The sequence below is a fragment of the Balaenoptera acutorostrata genome, chromosome 15 (assembly GCF_949987535.1).
Source record: "Balaenoptera acutorostrata chromosome 15, mBalAcu1.1, whole genome shotgun sequence".
Classification (NCBI taxonomy): Eukaryota; Metazoa; Chordata; class Mammalia; order Artiodactyla; family Balaenopteridae; genus Balaenoptera; species Balaenoptera acutorostrata.
Window position 1 is genome coordinate 75,996,994 of NC_080078.1, and position 26,897 is coordinate 76,023,890.

Below are 26,897 nucleotides of genomic sequence, written 5' to 3' on the forward strand. Positions count from 1 at the left end.
TAAAAGAGGCCAAGACACCAAGGTTTATTTCTCTTCTGCTCCCTCAAATCCTTAATCTCTTCTCTCTACCCAACAGTGAACCCAAATTAGAGCTTCAGGCTCAGTTGGGCCCCTGCACCCAGGCCCATGAAGGCCGCGGGAGGGGGCAGCCTCAGAGAGTGCTACAGACTCACAGCCCCCAGGGGCCACATGGCCTGGGCAGCTCCTGAGCCTGACCTGGTCTGCCTCCTTCCTGTCTCGTCTCGGAGAGCTGTTTTCCTTGGCGTAGGATGGAGACAGGTGACCCCACCTGGCTGGTTCAGGCCCAGGCTTGTTCAGCCTCCCAGACAGTTGGTCGTGGCCTCTTGACTTCCCCAAGTTGGCACAGCCTTGCCTGCCTTGGCTCCCGTCCTCCATGCCATCCCCTGCAAGTACGAGTGGCCCTTTCTATACTGTGTTTGTCCTGTCAAGGTTGACAGACTCCCCGAGCCACCGTCTGTTGGCTTTTTTGGGGAGACTCTGGCTGCTGGGTTGCTGCGGACGTTTCTCTCAAGTCTCGTCTGTTCTTGGGGTGTAGAATCAGGTAAGGAAGCGGGGTAACCAGCTAAAAGCTGGTGCCCGTGTTGGCCAAGACTAGGCAAGTGAAAGAATTGTACTTCCATGAACATAGCACCTGGTGCATGTTTGGAGAACTTTAAAATGCAGTATACAAACAAACTGTTCTTGACAACCAGGATATGAACTAGGCAACCTCTTACAGTCTCTTAAGTTTTGTTCATTCGTTCATTCACTCCATTCTGTGCCAGGCACTGTCCTAAGCACTTGGGATAGATCAGGGACAATCTGCATCCAGGGCAGAGGTAACAGCTGTGCATAGACGCCAAGGTGGAGAGGAGCTTGCTTCTTTTGAGGGACAAAGGGTGGAATGCCAGTGTCACTAGAGGGTAGAGTGAGTAGTGAGCGACGTGATGGGAGAGAGTGGCAGGGTCACCTGAAGTGGCCAGCATGGGTCTGGTGCAGAATGCGGCTGCACTGATAAATGACAACTGGCACTTGGAGGGGCAGCTACAACTTTTAGTTATTCCACACGTCTAGGGACTTGCCTGGCGGTCCAGTGGTTAAAACTCCGCACTTCCAATGCAGGGGGTGCGGATTCGATCCCTGGTCGGGGAACTAAGATCCCACATGCCACATGGCGCGGCCGAAAACACAAACAAGCAAATCACACATCTAGAAGTTGTCTTGGCCGGCCTATTGGATTCCTCCAGGACAGCCGTGATGATGGCTCAGCCAGCAACCGTTGCTCCTCTTCCGGACCAACAGACCCCCAGTCTTATTTGGTTGGCCGTGTGCTCAGGCCAGAGGGATGAAGGATGATTAGACTCAGCCCCTTTACCGTGATCCAGTTCTCATGGATGAGACATACGTCGATGTGTGCTGGAGGATGCTGGTAGAGATAGTCCTCTGGGATACTGATAACATGAAAGGGGCTTGGGGGTGGGGGGGAGTCCCCTTTTACACTTCCTTCCTTCCTGCTCTGGATAGGGTCATAGTAAGTTGTGTTGCTTGGACCTGTGGCTTGTGACATCTTCTGCCTGTAGGAGAGGCCAAGAGATGTGCAGACCTAGTGCTCACCTAGGCTTGACTTTCTTGACCCTCCTGGGCCACCGTTGCCAGGCATCCGGTAAATTGCCGTTAAGCGCGTCCGTATAGTTTACTGTGAGGCGCTCCATGTGGAGTGAGAAAACATTTACTTACCACTTACTACTTGCCAGGCATTCTTCAGAGCACCTTATCTCACTTCATCCTCTCAGTATCCCTCTTATCCCGGTTGTACAGGTAAGCCAGAATTCACACCCAGGTGTTTCGGCTGTTTTTAACCACCATTCTGTACTGCATCTCCTTTTTTTTAATGTGTTCGTTTGGAAAGGTTTTTTTTCCCCCCGGAACAGCATTCTTCTAAAACAGGGGTTTCTCTTTGGCACTTTGGATATTTGGACATTTGATTCTTTACTGTGGGGGCATTCTGTACCTTGTAGGATGTTTAACAGCCTCCCTGACCTCTACCCACTAGATCCCAGTAGTACCCTCCGCAGTTGTGACAACCAAAAATGTGTCCAGACGTTGCCAAGTGACCCCTGCAGGACAAAAATCAATATCGCCCCCCCCCCCAATAAGAACCTCTGCTCTAAAAGATGTTTTACTGCCAGCCATCTGGGTAGCTCTGTAACTTTGCTCAGGCTATTTGATCTTCCTGGTCCTCAGTTTCCTCTCCTGTAAAAGGGCGGGAGGGACAATATTATTGACCTCATTTATTTTGAGGATTAAATGAGCCAATATATGGAAAGCAACTAACATAGTGTGTGGTGTACAATGAGCTCTTTCTCAATGTGAAGATTTGGCTCAGATGCCCCCTCTGTCCTGTCTCTCTTCAGCTAACAGGAACTGCTAGCTGGATTTTACCAGCAAGAGTGAATTCCATGATCTGCAGTGAAATCTACCAGGATGTTGATTCTGGGAGTCAGGGGTGCCATCTGTCTTGCCCGGAAGTTAGATCAGTACCTGGCACATAGTAGGTGCTCGCAGCATTTCTCGAATGAATAAGTGACTTAAACCCTTGTGAATATCTATAAAACTATTTTTTTAGGTTCCTCCTTAGGGTTTCTCCTGTTCTTCCTTGTCTTCCTTTGTATTTGTTTTACTTTTTTTTTTTTTTTTACTTTTAAAAAATTTTTACTTTGTTTTTTGCTATAGCTGCGTTTTTACCACCCCAGGAATTATAGATCCCGAGGATTCTTTGGTGCTGCTAACAGCTAACGCATCATCAGCTGGGCCAACCTAACTCAGGAGGCTCGAACCTGTTTTAGTCATCCCCTTAGCCTGTTTCAACCCCACAAGGCACCGTTTGGGGGTTTGTTTGATTTTCCCCAGCAGGTTCTGGCTGAATATTAAACCTTGCCAGGGGCAGATCTCGGCAGAAGGGGTGTGCTTTTGGATTTTGGCTGCATGTAGAATTTGGAAGTCCTTTCCCCTTTTGTGTACACACACCATGGTAATACAGCTTCTTATTACATGTAGGGGAAAAGGGGATACAAAGGGTCACACATGGCCCTGAAACCTAACCCTGCCACTGAAAGAAAACCAGACCGTAAGTCAGGATGGCATTCCCATCCCTAAGCCAGTTTCATAAAATGTACCTCGTGTTCTTCCATTGGATCCTGATCTGAAGCACAATGTTCAAAACCAGATCAACTCAGGGAATTCCCTGGTGGTCCAGTGGTTAGGACTCGGCGCTTTCACTGCCAGGGTCCGGGTTCAGTCCCTGGTCGGGGAACTAAGAGCCCCACAAGCCGTGTGGTGCAGCCACAAACAGACAAAACAGATCAACTCAAGGGGTCTTTGGCTGACATGATAAATTTGCAGACACTAACTGCAGTTTTTTGTGAAAAATCAATTCCCAGGTTTCCACAATAAGCATGATGAAAGCACAGTGAAAGTAGTCACTACAATCCAGCGTGAGTGTGAACTGCTATCTTTCTCAAGTGGCCACCATTTTGTGAACTCCTCTGTTTCCATTTCTCTGCTGGTCTCCACTGTAGATATGAGGGCTTTCTACTTGCTTAAGTGTGTATATAAATATTTAGAGGTGTGGTTCTTGACCAGGGGGATTCTGACCCCAGGGGACATTTGGCAATGCCTAGAGATATTTTTGGTTGTTACAATTGGCGGAGGAAAGTGCCACTTCTATCCGGTGAGGACAAGGGCCAAGGCTGCTGCAGAATAGCCTGCAATCCACAGACCAGCTCCGCACAGCAAAGAATCATCCAGCCCAAAATCTGAAGAGTGCCAAAGCTGAGAAATCCTGGGATAGATAGAGGTCCATTGCATCATTGGCCAAAATCCCCGAAAATAACATGAACGTCCATAAACTGGGGAATGACGAAATAAACTTTGGTTTATCATTTCCTTGGAATACTGTGCAGCTGTTAAAAAGAATTAGGTGGCTCTATGGGTACTGATGTTGAAAATTGCCCACAGTATGTTTTTTACATAGTTTTTTTGTTAAAGTAAATTAATATCTGTGTTAGTAATATTAAGGAATTTTTCTAGGCATGATAATAGTATTATGGCTGTTTTCAAAAACAGTTTTTGGGTTTTTTTAGAAATTCATTTACAGATAATATTTACAGATGAAAGTATATTTTGTCTGGGATTTGCTTCCAAATACTACGAAAGGGGAAGGAGATGGGATGGAAATGGAACAAGATTGGCCATGAGTTGGTTTTGGGGGCTGGGTGATGGGCAGAGAGAGATTCATTAGATGAGTTTGGGTATTTTTGTATATGTTTGGGATTCCACATAATATAAAGTTGCTACACACACACACACACACACACACACACACACACAAATGCATTGAAGAAAATATGGGATAGTTGGTAAATAGATGTAAACAGACAGACAGACACAGATTTGGCTCTGTAACAGAGAACTGAAATCATAGTGGCATAAATAGTCTAGAAGTTTCTCTCTCTTTTATATAAAAGTCTGAGCTGACATACAGATGTAGAGAACAAGTTTATCTCTCTTTTATATAAAAGTCTGAGCTGACATACAGATGTAGAGAACAAACATATGGATACCAAGGGGGAAGGGCGGGCATGGGATGAATTGGGAGATTGCGATTGACATATATACACTACTATGTATAAAATGGATAACTAATGAGAACCAAAAAAAAAAAAGCCTGAGCTGACAAAGCAGCTCTGCTCTGTGAGGTCATCAGCAGCCCATACTCCTTCCATCTTGCTACGTCATCCGTAAAGTGCTGCCCTTTTCCTCATGATCAGAGATAACTATCACATTGCAATCTAGCAAGTAAGAATGGGAGAAAAGGGGAAGTTCACCCACTTTTTTAAGGACATTACCTGTGTGTTGGATGCATCACTTTTGATTGCATCCTGACCATAATTTAGTCACATGACCACAGCCTAACCGCAGGGAAAGCTGGGATATTCGTTCTGGGTGCCTGCATGCCTTGCCTAGAATCACAGATTCCTTGACTGTAAAAGAAGGGGAGAAGAGAAGAATTCTGGGGATTACCTAACAAACTCTACCATGGCATAGCTCAAACTGTGAAGGATGGTTAGTACAGACCAGTGGAACTATGGAGGACTTTATCTTTTTCCGTTATACGTTGCTCTAATCAACTCTTTTATCATGAGCAATTTGTTTTTCTTTTGTAAAAAAGAGTTAAATGTAAAAAAGCTATCGATAAATGGTGCATGCATGATTGTGTATAATGCTGTGAGGCTCTAGGGTCTTCATTTAATATTCACTACTTATCTGCTGACCGTTTAAGTGCCAAGTACAGTGACGATACTAGATGCTAAGGATTCAGCAGTGAGCAAGACAAAGTCCCTCAGAACGTGAACCAATGAATAGGCAGCATGTGTTAAGATCACGATCAGACTTGTAAAGACGAACACAGCAGGGTCGGGATACAACGTGGGGAGTGGTTAGCTGGGGAAATGGGTTTGCTACTATGATCAGGGAAGGCATCTCTGAGGAGGTGACATTTGAGAAAACACCTGAAGGAAGTCTCTGGGAAAGCTCTGGGGAAGAGGATGTGTGGCGGAAGGAACTAGTGCAAGGCCATGGGATGGCTTGAGTAAAGCAAAACGCCCAGTGTCCCTGCAGGAGAGGAAGGAAGGGCAGACCTTCTGTTACCTACCCTGGTTCTTGGACTCTTTAATCAATAGAAATTGATAAGAGGCCAGAGGAGAAATTCAGGCAAGGCTTTACTGGGACTCGTGCTGCAGCACAAGGGAGCAAAAACAAGTAATAGGTTCCCTTGCTGGCTCCCTGAGAGGGGGCGAGCTGGTCCCTTAAATGGGGTGAGGGTAGGGGTGGGTTGAGGGGCCGAGCCGGAGGCGTGGCTTGGGTGGTCTGCCCACCCCCTTGGTGGTGCTGTGTGCAGGGTGCATGTGCAAGTACCCTGCTTTTGTTTCTGGCACCTAAGAAGTGGCAGTTGGGTGTTTGGTCTTTTTGTATCTTGTTGTTCATAATTTGCCCCAACTACACATGCGCGCAGTTATTTGAGCAGTTATTTTTAGTCCCTTATGGTTTCTTTGTACTCTGTCGCTGGAGGAGATGTTTGTCCAGGTGCAAGCACTGCAGCAAGGGGTCCAGGTCCCAGCCTGTCTCACTTCCAGGAGATAAGATTGGAGGGGTGCTCAGGGCCCACATCATGTGGCGCCTTCGATCTGGTGTTATATTAAGCCATTTAGGTATTACTCTGATTATGGCCAAAAGGTGTTTTTCCTAATTATTTGCAATTATTTTCAAAATGTGGATGGAAGAACATTCCATTGACACAGTGGAATGCAATGGACCGAGATTTGTGTCCTGTTCAGCTCCCTGTCATTAGCTCTGGGACCTGAGGACATTTATTTAGCTTGTTGGCCTCTCAGTTTCTTTACTTGGAAGGGTAGAGAAAAGAGTTTACTCTGTATCCTATTTTGTTCTACGAACTGTATAAGCAGTAAGTCAGCCTCACAATAGATCCAGGTGGTACCATTTATCCCCATTTGACAGGTGAGAAAATTGAGGCAGAGAAGTCAAGCAAGATCCCATACCACTGGTAATGATAGAGCTGGGATTTGAATCCAGGCACCTGGGCACCCAAGGGGGTCTGCTTAGTCACCCCACTGTTCTGGGTTCCTGCTGGCTCTGCCCAGCTCACAGGCTGGATGGGACAGGGCAGTGAAGAAAGGTTTGTGGCAGCGATTTGCAAGAATGTAGACGCTACACAAATGTATTCATATGATTGTAATACTCTCGGGTCATTCTCTTCATTCAAAATACAGTTTTTTAAATTTCCAATATGTACAATGGAATATTACTCAGCCATTAAAAAGAGTGAAATAATGCCATTTGCAGCAACATGGATGGACCTAGAGATTGTCATACTGAGTGAAGTAAGTCAGACAGAGAAAGAGAAATACCATATGATATCGACCTACTGTATTGCACAGGGAACTCTGCTCAATGTTATGTGGCAGCCTAGATGGGAGGGGAGTTTGGAGGAGGATGGATAGATAACATGTATATGTATGGCTGAGTCCCTTTAGCTGTGCACCTGAAACTATCACAACATTGTTAATCGGCCATACTCCAATATAAAATAAAAAGTTAAAAAAAAAATTTCCAAACCCCTAATGAAATAATTGATTCAGGCCATGAGCATCGGTGGATGAAACATTAGATGAAAGGTTTGCGGGGAACTTGGTGATGGAGGAGGCAGGGTGTTGCCAGCCAGGCCAGCTGGACATCGTTTCCCTCCTGATGTGATGCGATGGGGAGAACTCAGCACCACTCTGAAGCGTTGTTCCCCCACCCAATTAATCCAAAGCTAATCTCATTTTAAAGCAAAATCATGGGAAATGTGGTAGAAAGAGAAATGAGTTAACAACACCGTGAGGAAGCAAACGGAAAAATCCAGAACATGAGATAGTCTACAAGACAACTAACCTACTTCTCCAACATGCCAATAGTCTGTAAAAAAAAAAAAGGTGGGGGGGGAGGCTATTCTAGCTTAAATAAATGTAAGAGACACAATAAACAAATGTGATGTGTGGCCTTTGTTTAGATCCCGAATTTTATAAACCAGCTAAGGGCACGTGGAGACAACTGGGAAGGTTGAAGATGAACTACGTTCGAGATGGCACCGGGAAGTATTGTGACTTCCGTTAGGTGTGATAATAGAAAGTGTCCACATTTTTAAATGAAGTACGGTGGAGAGAGGAGACTTCAAGAATTCGTTTAAAAATTGCACCAGAAAACAAAACAAGACAAAACCAAAAAGCTTTGAAGAGACACATGTGGCAAAATCTTGAAAACTGTTGAATCCGAGTGGTGCTCAGTGATTCATTTTACCATCCTCTCTGCTTTGGCGTATGATTCAGATTTTTCATTAAAATAATTGCTAGCCCTTACCATGAAACCATCTTACCAAAAAAGGAGGAAAAAAAAAACCCCCCAACTATATGAAATTGCATAAAATTGAACTAACCTCAAAACAAGAAGAAAAACATTTAAGAACTCATGAGTCACTGCATGGCCCATTCAGTTTCAGGGTAATGATGTAATGAGAGGAGATCTGTCATTAGGGAAGATTAATTGTAAGACATCTGCTGCCGATGTGGCAGATGGCGAGAGAGTACAACATTCAGAATCAGACATCCTGGCTTTAAATCCATCTCTGCTACTTGTAGTTGATTCTAGACAAGTGACTTAAACTTCTTGTCCTTGCTTTCCTTATCTATAAGACGGGATCTAAGTTCAGCCAATCTCATAGGGGCTATTGGGAAGATAACATGAGCTCAAACCTGAAAAGGCACTTAAAACAGTGCCTGGGGATTTCCCTGGTGGCGCAGTGGTTAAGAATCCGCCTGCCAATGCTGGGGACATGGGTTCGAGCCCTGGTCCAGGAAGATCCCACATGCCACGGAGCAACTAAGCCCGTGCACCACAACTACTAAGCCTGCGCTGTAGAGCCTGCAAGCCACAACTACTGAGCCCGCGCACCTAGAGCCCGTGCACCACAACAAGAGAAGCCCGCACACAGCAATGAAAACCCAACGCAGCCAAAAAATAATTAATTAATTTAATTAAAAAAAAAAAACAACCGTGCCTGGTGGGACTTCCCTGGTGGTCCAGTGGTTAAGACTCCATGCTTCCACTGCAGGGGGCGTGGGTTCGATCCCCGGTCGGGGGTCTGATCCTGCATGCTGTGTGGTGGAGCCAAAAAAACAACAACAGCAACAGTGCCTGGTTCCTAGACAGCATTCACTGCATGAGAATTAGTATTTTTCAGTTTTGTAATGGTCAGTGCTCCGTAGGGGCACCACTGAGGATTTGGGTAGGATGAAAGTATTCTAATATTTAGTTTTTAGTATTGTTTCTTTTCCCGTTTTTCCAGTGTCTTTCTGCAAACCATACCCCTGCATTCACATTGCAATGTCCTTGCCCTGTAGCCTCAGAACCAGTTTCTCCATGGCTTCAAGTGGATCCGACCCTTGCGGTGACTGCGGTTGGGTGAGTTAGAAGGAGAGAACAGGGATGGGCAACAGTGTCGCTGTCCTGTCTGCTGAGGGCTGGGACTGGACTCAGAGCAAAATGCCTTCGCGATTCGAGAAACGCTGCCTTCTGCCGGCTGCGGCTTGCTTGCCTGTTGGCGAGGTCCTGGGGCTCCCCGTGGCCTCCGAGCACTTGATGCTCTCCAGCCATCCCTGGCAAGGGCAGGCCTTCCCCTACAGTAAGAGTCCCCTGGTGTTCTGCTTTGTGCCTTGTTTTGTTGGTTGTGGGTTGGGTTTTTTTTTTCTGGCTCTGCATGAGAAATACTCTGTAAAGTTCTGCGGTTTGCTCCAGGGCTGTGCTGAACCCAACCTGAAATCAGCGGAATGCGTGTGGTCCCATCTCCGTTGTCACCGCACACATCGGGTGCTTTTTTGAAGGTTGCCTCTTGTGGGTCTAGTGAATATTGGAAAACGCATTGTAAAATGCAAGCATCTGAACTTGAGTCTTGTGAACTTTGGCCAATCTCAGGAGGTCATATACTGTATGATTCCATTTATATAATATACTTAAAGTGACATTTTAGAGATGGAGAAAGGATTAGTGATTGCCAGGGGTTAGCGGTGCTGGGGGGATTAGGGTAGAGGTGCTTCTGAAGGGGTAGCACAGGGGAGACCTTTGTGGTGATGGAATAGTTCTGTCTTGATTGCAGTGGTGGTTACATGAATCTGCAGATGAGGTAAGATGACACAGAGATACAAACACACTGCACCAATGTCAATATCCTGGTTTTGATACTGTACTACGGTTATGGAAGATATAATCTTGGGGCTGGGGGGAGGGATTTGAATGAAAGGTATCCAGGATCTCTCTGTATATTTTTTACAACTTCTTATGACTCTGCAATGATCTCAAAATAAAAAGCAAAACTGGATTCTTCAAAACAATGGGCCCTTGTCTTACATGCTATCAGGGCTGAGGGAAGCATACTAAAGCTCTCCCACTGACGGTTTTTATTCTGCACCAAGTTCACCTGCAAGAGAATTTATCAGACCTGAAAGAGAGAGCTTAGTCTGGGGCTAAGATTCAAGACCCAGGCTGGTTTTCCCTTCTGACGTAAGACATAAAACTTTTCTTTCTGACATAAGAACTTCGTCTGCTTGGCTGAAAGCCGGTGCTGAGGAGTGGACTGCTGTTCGGGCGTACCTGTATTCAAAGCCCGGCTCTGTCTTCCTAAGAGAGTTTTGGATAAAGGCTTTCAGATAAGGGAATGGAAACAGTACAAGGTGTGAGGACCGGGCGTGGCCATTGGGAATATAAATTAGATCAGACACTCGGAGGCAATTTGCCAATGTCCCTTACAATTTTAAAGGCAGACCCAGCAGTTTTACTTTGGGTGTCACCCCTAGAGAACTACATGTATGTGCACCCGAGAAGACCCATCCCAGGCAGTGTGGCATTAGTTATAACCAAACTTGGGAGAACTGAGGACTGGCCCAGAGCCCTGGGAATCCTATGCAGCAGCTAAAAAGAATAAGCTAGATCTCCATGTCATGAAATGGATGAACAACGAGACATTGTCTTATTAGAGCAAAAAATGTCCTAGAACAGGATGTTCAGGTCAATGACATTGATAAAAATACATTCATAAAATATATTTCTAAAACAATATACTGTGTACTTTAGGGATATATGTGGGTGTTTTGTGTGTTTATGACTAGAAAAAGGTCTGCAAAGCTATTCATTGTATTAGTAATTGTGGATACAGCTGATAGGAGATAATGATCAAAGGTGGCTATAATTTTATCTAAAATTCTAAAATTTATTGACACATTTTGAGATATTACCTGGGCCATTAAAACTGTATCATAAGAAAGTGCAATATGGGTAATAGAGCTATTTTCTCAGCAGGAGGAGATACATCTATGTGACTGGGAGATCTAACCCAGCCATCTGGGGTCACCCATTGATGAATGCCACCTAAGACTGGAGAGCAAATCCCAATCTAGAGTGTCAACTTCATGAGAGCAGGGAACTTGTCTGGCTGATTCGACACTGTATCCTCAGTGCCTGGAATAGTTCCTGGTCTTCAAAAAAAAAGTGAAATAAATTAGTGAATGAGTAACAGCTTTGCTTTTTGGTGTGTCATATGAATAGAGTCAGTGATTCTAAATGATTGGCAGCCTGACTCAATGAACGAATCAGTGAATGAATTTAGCGTCAACTGTGTCCCTACTTTGTTTATCTGCCTTCTTCATAGCCTTTGGAGAGGAGACTGAAAGTACCTCATTCATCTGGGGAGATGGTTCCCTATGTATCCCAGCCTAACCCCACAACTTCTGTTAAGTAACATCTTCCCCACTGTAAGGGGACAGGGTGGAGGATGGAGGTGTGGACAGGAGGAGGGGCTTGTGACTTACCAGTCAGCATGTGGCATCCTTCCCCCTAGATGCTGAAGTCGTCCATGGTGACAGCAGCCCCTGAATTTCACTGTGTCTGCAGTTTATTCCTACTCTAAGTTTCACACTGAACACCAAAGATGCGATGTACAGGTATCAGAATGGGGGTCACAGTCTTCTAAGACTAGCTACTCAAAGGTGGTCTGTGGACTTGCACTGCCAGTAAAACAGACACCTTCCAAGGTTCATGTCCCATGGGAAAGAGCATCTCTTCTCCAGCAGTTAATCCCAGGCCTCTCATTGGGCTCCATTGAATCATGTGACCACCACCCTACGAGCCAGTCACTAGACAGAGGGATGGGAGATGCAAATTGCCAGGCTCTGGGCCTGTTCGTCGGTTAGCCCCACCCAAGCCACGTGGACAGAGGGTGGGGGAGAGGCAGTTCCCCCAAAGAAAGAAAAGATGCTGTTGCCGTGAGACCCACCAGGCCAAAATGCCAGGAACCCGTGACAAATGTTTACTAAATAGTTATCAAGAACCAGGCCCTGCAGGAGATTCTGGGAATGTAGTGGTGGACAAAATAAAATCCCTGCCATCAGGGAGGTTATAGTCTGGTTGGGAAGACAGATGGACATCAAATAATGTATAAACATGTCTAAAAACTGTTATAGTGACTAGCATGTGAAAGAGAGGGGCATGGGTCTTTGGAAGGTGCTGTGGGAGAAGGGGCCCCATTCAGGAAGGGCCTGGGGAAGTCATGCTAGAGCTGAGACCTCTGAAGGGCGAGCAGGAGGGAATGGTGTTCCAGGCAGAGAGAACAGCATATGCAAAGGCCTCGTGACAGGGAGTGTGGAGTGAGAGGAAGGCCAGCGCCCTGGAACGAGACAGCGAGTGAAGGGAAGCCGGATCAAAGCTGTGTTCAGAAGTCTTTGCTTTGTTCTAAGAACAATCAGAGGTTATAAGCAAGGATGAGGTGAAGGGGGCAGGGACATGTTCAGATTTATGTTGTCAGAAGTCCCCCTGGCTGGTATACAGAGAACAAGCCGGAGGGAGGCCAGAATGGCCCCAGGGAGACAGGTACAGCGGCCGTGGTAGTTGTCCAGGGCAGAGAGCGTGGCGGCTTGGCCCTGGGCGATGGCCGTGGGTGGAGGGTTCACGGGTTCCGTGGCTGTTTAGGAGATGAACTTGACAACACCCAGTGATGGATTGGATGTGAGAGTTGAAGGAGAGGGAGGAGGGAGGATGATCCTGGGCTTTTGGTGCGAGCAGCGGGGCCCTCCACCCCCCACCCGCGATAGGGGAGACGGGGGCAGAGCCAGTTCACGATTAGCAGATGTATTTCGAATGAACTCAAATGAGGTATAGGCGGCCAGAAACGTCCAGGTTTGGGCCACAGCTGTTGTCTATCCAGAAGCCTGTGATTGCTGTCGGCAGGTTTGGATTTCTAAGTCCTTGCAAGATGCTGAGAGTTGGCCCTCTCTAAGGGCCCCTTGGTCGACTGGCCATCTGTCCTCTCCATCCAGCAGGCAAGGCCACTGTTCCCAGCCAAGGTAGCAGTGCACTCGGTGGGGGGGTGTGGAAAGGTGAGCCGCCCACCCGCCTGGGACCCTCCATCTGCTTTTGATCCTTCCCAGCCTTTGAAGTCGCCCCCAGCCCCCACCCTCCAGCTGTCATCTCTTGGGCTCCCCCAGCAGCCCCACGCTCCCCCAGAGTTTCTCCATCCCCGGGGACAGGGGTGGTGACAAGGGTAACAAATGACGGCAAGCCGCTGGCAGCAGCAGGCTAAGGAGAAGGCAGAGGGTAGGGGCTTTCGGATGCCTCTTTCTTCTCGCTCCTCCTAGCCCGGATCTGAAGAAGCAGGGGTATTGGGGTTTTGCAACAGTGCAACACAGGAAAAAAATTTTTTTGTAAATGATTCCCACGCCTTTGCTTCCTTTCCCTGCCTTCGTGAAAGGGAAGCTGAGTCTTTCTCCTCCCCTCAGACTCTGTTAAGACTGTCTGATTTCTCTCTAACCTCCCCTGCAAAGAGAATAAGCTGGTCTCCTATTTCAGATAATTGTAAGGAGGGGAGGAGGGGGAGAAAGCAAAGGACGTCTCCCCCCAAATTGCAAGAGAACTGAACTCTGCGCATCAGACCACAGTAGGAACCAGTGGTTTCCAGATGGTCCTCATGGCACTTCCCAGTGTCGACCTGGCATAAAATGAACTGTTGTGTTTCAAGCTTTTGTCTGTGTGAATGCAAATAATGTCAGTAATTACCCTTTATTGAACACCCGCTCACTCATGCCTTTTCTGACTTAATCTGCAGGATAACCTGCCTGGGAGGGTACTATTATTTTCTCCGTTTTTTTGGATGAGGCTCAGAGAAGTTAAATAACTTGCCCAAGGTCACAAAGCTCGTAAGACACAAAGCTAGGATTTGAACCCGTGTAGCAGATGACAGAGCTGGTACTCCCACCAGGTTGCTTAGTGGGTGTTGGATCTGGATGGATCCTGGGTTCAAATTCTGACCCAATTTTACTCGCAAGCTGTGGTTAAGAGCACAGACCCTGGAGCCAGACCCCCTGGTTGTGAATCCTGGCTCTACCACTAACTAGCAGTTCACTTTCTGAATCTCAGTCTCCTCATCTCCACCCACTTCATAGGATTAAGATGAGCCAATACATGCAAAGAGGTCCTGGCTCCAGAGTAAATGTTCTTGAAGTGTTAGCTATTTTTATTTCTGTCATCTGTAAAATGAGCACTATAAGTGGGACCAGGTTAGGACCTTCAGAGCCCTCAAAACACTGAAGAGATCAGCGCCCCCTCCTCTGCTGCCCCAGGTAATTCAATAATGAAACAGTGCGACCCATAAAACAAGAACACAGAATTCGCCCTGCGCTGAAATTTACCAAGCTTTTTATTTATTTATTTTTAAATTTTATTTATTTATTTATTTTTATCTGCGTTGGGTCTTCGTTGCTGCACGCGGGCTTTCTCTAGTTGTAGTGAGTGGGGGCCACTCTTCATTATGGTGTGTGGGCTTCTCATTTTGGTGGCCTCTCTTGTAGAGCGTGGGCTCTAGGCATGCGGGCTTCAGTAGTTGCAGCACGCGGGCTCAGTAGTTGTGGCTCACGGGCTCTAGAGCACAGTCTCAGTAGTTGTGGCGCATGGGCTTAGTTGCTCTGCGGCATGTCGGATCTTCCCGGACCAGGGCTCAAACCCGTATCCCCTGCATTGGCAGGCGGATTCTTAACCACTGCCCCACCAGGCAAGTTCACGAAGCTCTTTTTTTTTTAGATCCTCATGGCAGAACAGGAAAAGTTCACCAAACAGGAATGATTCGCATTTCCTTCGTGCCTATGCTTTGCTCAGACCTAAATCTGTTTAGTTGGCCTGTTGGGAGATAGAAGTTGATAATTATATCTCCCTGGGTGGTTGAGAGAATTAAAGGAGATAATGTAAAAGTAATCAGGGAAATTGCCTGGCACGTAATAGGTGCTTGGGAAATGGGAGCTATGGTTAGAATTTTTGGAAGGATTTTTCTCCCTGAGTTGTCTTGAACTATTCATGTTGCTATACTTTGGTGTTAATGGTTTGCTTCTACAAGATAGCAGTGCCCATAAGCTATAGCTGGCAGCAGGAAAAACAATGGTCAGGTTCTTAACTCATGGTGCTGTTTACTGTGTGAGGACTAACTTTTTTTTTTTAATATGTTGTATTTATTTTAAGGACTACTTTTTTGTGTTTTGTTTGTTTGTTTGTTTTTTGCCGCACTGCGCAGCTTGTGGGATCTTAGTTCCCCAACCAGGGATCGAACCCGGGCCCTCAGCAGTGAGAGTACGGAGGCCTAACCACTGGACCTCCAGGGAATTCCCAGGTCTAACATTTCTATTGTTTTGGCTTTGTTAGTGATATTTATTTATTTGCCTCCAAAGGATGGTGCATTTGAACTGCTCTAGGTATGTTTGAATTTTAGATCTTGCGTTACCTAACAAAGACCCTAGTGCATTAAATGTAATTATTGATAAATTTAAGTTTAAATCTTTTTTTTCTATTTGTTCCATCTCTTCTTTGTTTCTTTTTCTCTACTTTCTTGCCTCCTTTGGATTAATCAAGTATTTTTATTATTCCATTTTCTTCTCCATTAGCTAGTTGGCATACATTTATTATTTTTATTCTGTAAGCAGTTACCCTAAAGATTATAGAATGCATCCTTGATAAATCTTAAAAAGTTTACTATAAATTAGTACTTGTAACCACCTCAAGGAAAATGCAAGGTCCTTAGAACATGTTAAGTTCATTTAGTCCTCTCCTACTCTTGAATTGACCCTTTTATGTTACTCTCCATCCCTTGCTGAATTTTCATGCTTCCAGAGTATTCTTTTGTAGTGCAAGTCTATTTGCTACAAAATGGTAAATAATCTTAATTTTAGTTTATTTCATTTTTGTCTTCATTTTTGGAGGATTTGTTTGCTAACATAGGAGTCTACCTTGGCAGGTGAAATTCCATTGTTTTCTAGTTTCCATCATTTCTGTTGAGAAGTCTTATTAGTCCTTCTTTAAAGATTTGTTTTATTTACCCTCTGGCTGAATATATTAATATATTCTCACATATGTATAGTTTGACTATGATATGCCCAGAAGTATTTTTCTCTGTACTTATCCTGCTTCTGATTCACAGAGCTTCTTGATTCCATTGACTTGATGTCTTTCATCAGTCTTGGAAGGTTTTCTGTCAGTTTTTCATTAAATATTGTTTCTAAGTTGTTCTCTCTCTCCTCTCTTCTGTGTCCCCTATTACATGTATGTTAGACCTTTTCTCCATGTCCCATGGTTTCCTTTATGCTTTTTTTAAAACCTGTTTTCCAGACTTCTTTCTGAGATGTGTCTACTGACTTATCTTCAAGTTCATTCTTTTCTTCTGCTATATCCAGTCTGGTTCAACTGCTCTATTGAGTTCTGAATTTCAATTATTGTATTTTTCAGGTTTAGAATTTCCATTTGATTTTTTTTAAGGATTCTAATTCTCTAGTAACATTGTCCATTGTAAATCTTTTTTCTTGATCATATTATCAAGGTTGCTGGGAAGTCCGTGTATAGTTACTCTAATATCTGAATCTTATATATGAATTTGGTTTTTTTGTCTTGGTTTTTGATTGTTTGGCTTTGTCTCCTTGCATACCTGGTAATTTTTTATTACATGCTAAACATTGTGTATGAAAAATTGTGGAAACTCTGGAAGATGACATCTTCTCCGAAAGAAAAGTTGCTCTCCTGGCAGGTGGTGATAGTAGAGGCAAATCACTTTGATCTGGTAAGGGATTAAAATGATTCAAGACAGGATCTATTTGGTTGGTCTTTACTGCAAGGGAGTGACCTTTCAGGGGTCTCATTAAAAGCCTGGTGTGTTTACCAAGGATTCTCATCCTTTTTTTTTTTTTTTTTTGTAAATTTTTAACATTTTTTTCATTGATTGCTGGGAAAATATTTCACTTATTTATTTATTTGGTTGTGCCAGGTCTTAGTTGCGGCAGGCAGACTCCTTGATTGCGGCTAGCCGGCTCCTTAGTTGTGGCATGCGAACTCTTAGTTGCAGCATGCATGTGGGATCTAGTTCCCTGGCCAGGGATCGAACCCAGGCCCCCTGCATTGGGAGCATGGAGCCTTAACCGCTGCGCCACCAGGGAAGTCCCAAGGATTCTTATCCTTGATGGGCCATGAACTCCAATTTTGTCTCCCTAGTACTGGGAGATTGCCAAAAACTCTGCTTCGTCTCTTGCCTTCTTAGCCACCCCTTTCTGCTTGACTTCTTTGACTCTTACCCCACCCAGCTTAGGTTTCAGCAAACGCCCCGAGGGTAATGACTGTCAACAATGTCAGGCTAACTTCTCTGTGGTTGTCATCTCTAGGATCTTAGCTCCTTGGGTCCTACCGCCTTAGTATCCTGAAGTCCAATTTTTGGCTCCCCAACTCAATGAGACTGGAAAACTCTAAGCTGCTTCTTTTTTCTTCTGTGCTTATAAATCGGCAAATGTCTTGAGGTGAAAAGTAGTAGAGGTCAGACTTAGTACGTGTCTCACATCTCTCTGGGATCCTGGGCCCTCAAGTCCTACCTTAGTTGCCCTGCAAGGCCTTAAAACAATGTTTTGTAGATTTTATTTTTTATTGTGATAGTGAGATTGAACCAAAAATAGAAACCGTTCCATCGTAACTGGGAGGTGAATTCAATTGAAGAGTTTAATACAAATTAGGAAAAATGGCTTATTTTCATTTTCTCCAATATTGGAAGAAAATGCAAATTTAACCCATATTAAAAGGAAAACTCAAGATTAATTAAAGGTTTAACTATAAAAGGTAAAATTCCAAGTCAATAGTTTTAAATGTAGACAAATTTTAATATCCCGGGGTTAGGGAAATCATTTCTACACCTAGGGAAAACATTCATTATTGGGTAAATATATAAGATTTTTTTTGTTGTTCTACAAGACATCATATATTTTAAAAAAACAGACAGATGAAAGGTTAAGAAAAGAAATTTACAACATCTAAAACCAACAATGGAGAGCAGTTCTCCTGCGTTCCCTTACCCCACTGCTCCCTGACCGGGCGCCCATTTCCAATAAAGTCTTTTGCTTTGTCAGCAAAAATAAATAAATAAATAAATAAAACCAACAATGGACTAATACCTAGACTCTACAAGGCACTCTATAGAGCAAATCAACAAAAAAGGGGGAAAAGAAAAACCCAGTAGAAAAATGGGCAAGGATAAAAGATATGAATAGACAGTTCCTAGAAACTCTTGTGGCCCACAATTATGTGAATATATGCTCAAACTCTCTAGTAATCATAGAAATGAAATTAAAACAACTATGAGATAATTGCTTTCCATCCAACAGTTTGGCAAAAATTAGAAAGCTGGACAATGCCAAGTGTTAGCAAGAATTTATGAAATTATAACGTTTATGCACTACTGGTGGGAATCTGGATTAGCACAGGAATTGTAAAGAACAATCTGCTAGTACTTGGTCAAGTTCAGTTCACATATACCCAATGACACAGAAATCCTCCTCAAATATTTATACATTTTAAGAATGTGTATGTGTGTATGTAAGCACACATATATAGGTACACATTACATATATATGTATTTTTTTAATGAAGATATTCATTGCAGCGTTGTTTATGGTAGCTGAGAGATGAAGGCATCCTAGATGTTCATCACTAGGGCAATGCATAAACACAATAGAGTGGGTATGCAGTATGGAATTCTAGCTACAAGCTAAGTAACCATCCAGCAATCTATACACATTATCAAATCGTTGTGCAGACTGGAAAAAAAAATCCCAATGAACAGAATGAGGTCTCATGCATAACACTATCCATGTAAATTAAAACACATGTTACAGGACTTCTCTGGCGGTCCAGTGGTTAAGACTCTGCACTCCCAATACAGGGGGCACAGGTTCGATCCCTGGTCAGGGAACTAAGATCCCACATGCCTCACGGCACTGCCAAACACACACACACACACACACACACACACACACACACATCACATAAACAGTATAGCATCATTTACAAGGGGACATATTTACATATTTAATACATTAGAGGCATTGTGTAGGACAGGGTGTAAAATGAAAATAAATAGGAATTTTAAAAAATTTTTTTAAAGAAGCTAATTGCTCAGTTATGGATTTCGTCTCTCCCTCTCTCCTTCCAAGTTCCTGTCTTCCTCCGTCGCTTCCTTCCTGTCATCCTCCGACAAATGTTAATCGGATGACAGAATGAACAAGATCCTGTATCAGGTGCCATGGGGGAAATAAGGATGATCTCCACGTTGGCCTGGCCCTGAAGGACCTTAGGCAAGGTCCTTGGTGAAGACACCAAAGCTTTAGTAGCAATACTCAGTCCTAGAGTTAAAGCTCACAGACCCCTTCTTGTTCTGCTATAACATCAACAAATGCTATTTCGATGTGCTAATTGCTCTTGAGGGTGACAGCAGTACTCAGTAAAATCATAAGCTATGTGACTGAGGCCAGAAGTGTCACATTGCTGTTTATTTCCTCATCAGGCTTGTCTGATGACACATAATCCATGGGGCTCAAATGCAAAGGCCTGTAGAGACCAGGAGGAAATACAAGGAAATGGAAAAAGAGGGTCAAATATAAGACACTAGGGAGTGGTGGGGACTGTGGTGAATTGGAGCTCATATGCCTTGACCAGATTGGGCAGCCAAGCTGATAGTTGCCATGCAGGAACCTGTCAGTATTCTTCCATTCTTCAAGAGAAGCTGAAACTCTAGATTTTTATGTGAAATCGCCTTATTTTTTAAATATTGGCAAATACTTCAAATATTTTTAAACCCTGAGGAGGAGGAAAAACAATTCGTTTTATTTTTAACTGGATTTGGTCATTTAGCTAACAGTTTGCTGCCTTTAATACCCGTACTCATAGTGTCTGGATGTTTAGAGACCAATGCAATTTTTTACAACGTTGTTTATTTTTGAACCTTCAGTTATTTGCATATACCCAAAAGGATGAAGGGAGTGAGTTTGGATAAAATGCAAATTTCTGGCAGCTACAGTCAGACAATAGGTTCAATGTCTGCTATTTGCCAAGCTCCATACAATATGTTTTGACATATTAAAGGAAAGAGATACCAAGGCCTCTTTCTGGAGTGCCTTGTGGCATTTGGGGAAAGAGAAAACCCACGTATACATGGGAACACTTAGGACCCAAATGTTCATCAGCTAACATAAAGACTTCAACACTGGAAGCTGATTTGTGTGGAATTTTGTCATCTGATTAAAAACTATGTATAAAGTACTTCCTATATGGAAGTCCTGGGATAAGTGATTTCTTTCTTTGTTAAAAATTAAGTGTTTCAGACACAGAGATGAAGAGTAACCCTCTGACCACAGTACGCCCACCACCTTGCGTATAGACTAAAAAACAGGGGGTAGCAAACTTTTTCTGCCAGATATGAAATATTTTCAGCTTTGCAGGTCTCTATGGCAACTACTTTACTCAGAAGTTGCAACGTGAAAGTAGCCAAGAATGATACAGTAAACCACCAAGCAGGGCTGTGTTCCGAGAAAACTTTACTAATGGACACTGAAATCTGAATTTCACATAATTTTCGCAGGCCGTGAAATGTTATCCTTCTTAGGATTTTGTTCAACCATTTAAAAATGTGAAAGCCATTCTTGGTTCATGGGTCACACAAAAACAGATGCTAAGCTGGATTTGGATGGGCCAGAGTTTGTGTCAACCTCTGAACGACATTGTTGCACAGTTGAAGCCCCAGGGTACCTCTCCCCAAATTGCATCCCCCAATGATCCCTAGCTAACCATTCTCTTGAAATGGGTGTCTATCATTCCTATACATACTGTTATCTTTTTATTGCTTATGTCTGTATCCCTAAATAGTGTATAGTATTGATTTGTATATTTTGAATTTCACAGAAATGGTATCATACCTTGGGTACCCTTCTGTCTCATTGCCTGGTACTTTGTTTGGCAGTCTGTCCATGGTGCTGAGTGGAGCTCCAGAGCAGTCTTTTTCACTGCTATATTGTATTCCATTGTGTGACCATTCTGCCTGTATTCTTCATTCCTATGGTAGTAAATGGACATTTAGGTTGCTGCCTGCTAAGTCCTTTCTTTACAGGTCTCATCTCTTGTCATCTTCACCATGACCTTGTTAGGGAGATACTGATAATCCCCACTGTCCAAATGAGAAAACTTTTGACTTAGAGCAGTTTGGTAACTTGGTCAAGGTACTGAGTAGTGAAATGGAATTTGAATCCACAACCGTTTTACAGTGGAATCTGAGTTTATAACCATGTCGCCATCAATCGGTACACTGTGTTCTGTTAGGACGGTGATAAACATATCCTGCCAAGGATGACCTTAGATACTGATTCGCAGTGATTAAACTTAACCTTTTGCTGAGGGCAACTTGAATCAGTGGCACACGTTATTGGTTGTAGTTTAGTCCTTTGAAAATCACCATGTCTGATGTTATGCATGTTAACCAGAGACCTCACTCCCTATATAAGTGACATCATATGGTATTTGTCTTTCTCTTTCTGACTTACTTCACTTAGAATGATAATCTCTAGGTCCATCCATGTTGCTGCAAATGGCACTATTTCATTCTTTTTTATGGCTGAGTAGTATTCCATTGTATATATGTACCACATCTTCTTTATCCATTCATCTGTTGATGGACATTTAGGTTGTTTCCATGTCTTGACTATTGTAAACAGTGCTGCAGTGAACGTTGGGGTGCATGTATCTTTTAGAAACAGACTCACAGACATAGAGAACAGACTTGTGGTTGCCATGGGGGAGGGAGGGATTGGGAGTTTGGGATTAGCAGATGCAAAGTACTATACATAGAATGGATAAACAACAAGGTTCTATTGTCAGTCTATTAAATATTAAATTATATTAATATTAAACTACATTTAATATCCTGTGATAAACCATAATGGAAAAGAATATGAAAAAGAATGTGTGTGTATGTATGTATGTATGTATGTATATATATATATATATATATATATATATATATATATATAACTGAATCACTTTGCTGTGCAGCAGAAGTTGACGCAACATTGTAAATCAACTATATTTCAATAAAATAAATTAAAAAAAAAAAGAAACCTCATTCCCTGACCACAGTGGGTAGGAATTTAGGAGGAATAAGTACTGACATAGCACAAGAGTTGGAAAAGTTTTCAGTGAAAAAAGAGAATGACCCAGGAGACTTGTCCCTATTCTTTCCTACTCCTGCCCCCAATAGCATTTATCAAGATCATGGGTAATTCAGGAGCTAGTGTGTTCTTTCTTGGTAGGGACCGCGGTGCTGGGCTGTGGGGCTCTGCTGCCTAGAGGGACTTTTTAAGTATCGATGACACCTTTTGAGCCCTTGTCCATCTGTACAGGTGACACCGTGTAACACCATGTCCATTCTCTCTTAACTACAGTCAACTCCACCTTCTCTTCATGCCTCTGGCCTTTAGGAACCCAATCCACTCCCTCTCTACCCGTTTCTCCCTTCCTCTACTGGAAGGTCTCCCTGGCTCGCTCCAGCTCATTCAGATGACATTTAAAAGAGACCCAAATAAAATTTTTCTAATGACAAAATACAATGGGAAGGAGGGGAAAGTTTTAATCAAGTGGGTGTATTCTCCAGAGGGGAGCAAGTACTTCATTTCAATTCCTCATTTCCCTTTGATGGAAAGTTTAGTGAATTTTTATGATGTAGAATTTATAAGATGGCTGGGTTTAGGTAATCAGCTTTAATATTTATACTCCTAGGGAAAGAAATAGGAATCATTAGTAAGCATGCATAATTAATGAATAAATTATACTTCCCTTTGTTTTCTTTCAGGTACAAGGAAATGCTAGAACTAGTGATCTCTCCCAGCCTTACTGTAAACAGCGATCGTCCGGGTAAACTGAAGGTTAACTGTGCCGACGCTGATGTCTGGACTCTGAGTGACATAGAAGGTAGGCCTCCTGGTGTGCGTTTTGGTGGGCCCTGTGGTGATCCCCGCTCGCCCCACGGAATATGGTAAGGGACTGATAGCCTTCGGCACACATCCTCTCACAAGTACTGTCGTTATGACAATTTCTCCTCCCACCCAATTAGATTGTTGACTCCGGACCAAAACTTTCGCATATGTTGCTAACAATTTTGTCTAGTCATTAGAGGTAAAAGTGTGCTCGTTCCTGTTCTGAACATCCTGTCTCGGTCTCCAGTTCCAGGAAATGCTGACACCTCCATAGACGCTAGTCGGTTTGGGGTGTATTCCAGGCCCAGGCCCCAGGCATGCCCTGCAGGCTCTGGGGCTGGACCTCTGAGTTCTCTCTTGCCATCGCCACATCCAAGCACAGGCGTCTTGTTTATGGGGGTTTGACGTTGGGACAAGAACTCATCTGCCTTTTGCTTTCAGGTTGGGTTGCAGTCAAGGAAGCAGAGGAGAGTTAAGCTGTTTAAAAAACTATTGGCAAATGATGCAGTCAGACTAGTTTTCGCTAGACAATTCCAGCTATTGTTTGCACTGTTTGGGATCTGTCAGCCTTCCTGGTAGAGCGCAGAGTTACTTAGCGAAAGGCATTAAGCTATTATGTTTAACCATTGGGCTTAACCCTTTGTTTGAGCAGCTTTGGGATTTGCTGTTGGTGTTCCGAAACTCCCAGCTGTCTCTCCTTCACTGTCTGTGTTTGATGCCAGCTTATGGGGGCACAGTGCTATGTAATTGTCATGGAAAACCAAAGAGACGTGAGTCTAGTTGAATATAGCATCAGAAGGAATTTGCTTTTAAGCAACTCCAGGCTCTTGGGAATAATTACTGCCGTCACCAAGACAGCAGTAATAATGTCTTGTGTGCTGGTCATGAAGCTGGAACAGCCCTGCTAAAAATACCATCAAGAGGGTCTGGGCTCCTGTGACCAGCACACCCTCGTTCCTCCTGGTCCTTTGGAGCGTCTGTGTAAGCCACCCTGGGTTCTTTTAGAGTTTGAGATAATTTATTGAGCCCTGTTCAAAGACAGTCATCCTTTTCCTTCTGAGTGAAGGCACCAATCAACTACAGACTCTTCATTTCAGAGCCAGTAGAGACAGGAAAAGGCATAGACTGCTGAGGGAGGAAGATCCCAGGCTGACTCCCAACCCCACTGCTTCCCAGCCAAATGATCTTGGGCAAATTGTTTAACCTTCCTGAGCCTCAACTTTCTCACCTGCCAAATGGGGGCAGAATCATGACCACTTCATAGGATGCTTATTGCAAGGATCAAATGGGGTGATGTTATGTAAAGCGCCTGGCACACCTTGGGGGCATGGTAAATAAACGTATTATCCCATTGAATCAAATAGCCACAGGGAACTCAAAACCATGATTGCAAACTGGCTGCCAAGCCTGGCCCTCAGGTATGTCTTTGTTTGGTTTATACTGTGCTTTAAATAAAAGTGAACTTGTAAAAATTGGGAGAACTCACGTAAATATCTGGATTTCTAGTTTCTCTTGAGATGCCGAATTCTTTAGAAGTGCTGGGCCCGTGTTCCCATCTGGCTTCCACTAGTAGGAGCTGAGGGGCAGCTGTCAAGAAGATGAGTGCCTGCCACTTCCTCTTGTCTTTCATTTTTTGTGAGCACCTACTTTGTCCCAGGCACTATTCAGAGCAATAGAAATTGAAATTAATTCTCCTCCTCCTCCATCACTGTCAAAGCAAACTCTTGGCACCTGCTATGTGTCAGGCATTAAAATGTATTAACTCTTTAGTGTCTGCAACTCTAAGAAATGAATACTCGTTTTACAGATGAGGAAACTGAGGCACAGAGAGGCTAAGTAACTTGTCTGAGATGACAGTTAAGCGACAGCCAAAATTTGAACCTAAGTAGTCTGACTCCAAAGTCTGTTTTCCTAATCAGTACACTGTACTGCTTCTCATGTAATTATTACACCCCTATTAGGCTACGAGCCCATTTCACGGATGTGGAAGTTGAGGCTTGGGGAGTTGAGTAACCAGCTTAAAGTCATACAACTTGTGGCAGGGCCAGGAATCAGACCCAGGCACTCTGGCTCCAGAGTCCTCACATCTAAAGTCAATAATCACTTTCTGCAAAGATCTTAAGGGTCTGCAGACCCGAGATGTCCATCCCGCACAGTGGTGGCACCCACAAACACATTGTCTGTCTCCTTTTTGTGACTTGGAGCTTTCTGTACCCTTTACTGCCCTGGGGCAATCTGAGGCCAAGGCGAAGGCTTTGGGGGTGAGCAATGGGGCCGAAAGAGGTTGCTTCCAAATTCAGAGCAGGCAGGGGCTGGCAGGGTCAGGTCTCTCTCTCTCTCTCTCTCTCTCCGCCCCACCCCCCCCACACACACACATGTTTCTTTCTCTTGATTGTTGACATGGACGGTGAGCTCCAGGACTCTGCAGGAGACATTCCACCCTAGTTGTGGCCTCAAGTGCCAGACTCAGCTGCCCTTCCTGCCTGGCCTCTGGTCTCCCTCCTCCTGGGCCCTTCCTTCTGTTACAGAGTGAAAGTTATTGAGTGACTGCAAGGGTCCAGGTCCAAGGAGGACCCCAGTAGCCATGAGGCATGAGGCCTACACTTGGGGGGTCTCTGGGGTGGGGGGAACGTGGACCCCAAAAGCCCCCCGGTGGCTCCCATTGCATTTCTGGCTCTGCCTCCTACCAGTTGTAAGTCCCTGGTCTAGTGGCCTAACCTCTTGGGGGCTCATTTGCCTCTTCTGTTAAATGGAATAATTATGCCACCAACCTCATAGAGTTGATGGGAGGATAAAATGACTTAAAATATGGAGAGGACTTGGTGTTTTAAAAAAGTATAGAATAAGATCTAAATTCCTTCCCCTTGGCCAAGTAGGCTCTAGTTTTTGTTTTTTTTTTGTAATTTATTTTTGGCTGCATTGGGTCTTCGTTGCTGCGCGCGGGCTTTCTCTAGTTGTGGTGAGCAGGGGCTACTCTTCATTGCGGTGCGCGGGCTTCTCGTTGCAGTGGCTTCTCTTGTTGCGGAGCACAGGCTCTAGGCGCACGGGCTTCAGTAGTTGTGGCATGTGGGCTCAGTAGTTGTGGCTTGTGGGCTCTAGAGCACAGGCTCAGTAGGTGCGGCGCACGGGCTTAGTAGCTCCACGGCATGTGGGATCTTCCCGGACCAGGGCTCGAACCCATGTCCCCTGCATTGGCAGGCGGATTCTTAACCACTGTGCCACCAGGGAAGTCCCCAAGTGGGCCCTACTTGCCTGTCCCTGCCAGCCTCTCAGACTCATCTCTACCCCGTCACCTCTGCTCACTGGACCCAGCCCCTGGCCTTATTTCTTTTGCTCTAACTCACAAGCGTGATTCTGCCATCAGGGCCTTTGCACTTGCTGTTCCTCTGCCTGGACCAGGCTTCCCCCCATCTCTGCAGGACCATCCCCTCATCCTTCAGTTCTCATCAGAGAGGTCTTTCCTATCAAAAGTAATCATTTGTTCATTCATTCATTCAACAAATGTTCACTCAAACACGTGCCCAGCATTGTTTTAAGTACTAGGAAGACAACACAAAACCCCTGCCTCTTGGAGCCCTGCCTAGGGTGCTGGCAGGGCAAGAGTCTGATGACAACAATAGACATATAGCATGTTTTATATACACACACACACACACACACACACACATAAAATATATATATATCAAAATATATAGCATGTTGCATGGTGATATGTACTAGGGGGGGAAAGCAGGGTGGGATGCGAAATGCAGCGATATGGGGTTGCAGTTTTTGTTAGGGTGGCTAGAAATGATGTCACTGGGAAGGTAACACTTGAATAAAGACCTGAAGGAGGTGTGGGCGGGCACTTCTTGGTCACAGGGAAGAAGAGCCTTAGGAGCAGAGAAGATAGCAAATGCAAAGGTCCTGAGGCAGCAGCGGTTCCAG

At 44.4% G+C, this 26,897-nt stretch overlaps 1 protein-coding gene across 2 annotated transcripts in view; it reads left to right on the forward strand.

The window, feature by feature from the left end:
- The window catches only part of EYA2 (EYA transcriptional coactivator and phosphatase 2), a 260,476-nt gene that overhangs the window by 57,600 nt on the left and 175,979 nt on the right, over positions 1 to 26,897 (forward strand). The window contains exons 2-3 of one of the 2 annotated variants that reach the window (XM_057530048.1): positions 8,963 to 9,078; positions 22,847 to 22,965. In XM_057530048.1, the coding sequence (XP_057386031.1) occupies positions 22,857 to 22,965 (109 nt within the window). In that variant the 5' untranslated portion in view covers positions 8,963 to 9,078; positions 22,847 to 22,856. The remainder of the gene's footprint in view (positions 1 to 8,962; positions 9,079 to 22,846; positions 22,966 to 26,897) is intronic. The other variant, XM_057530047.1, reaches the window with a different exon arrangement.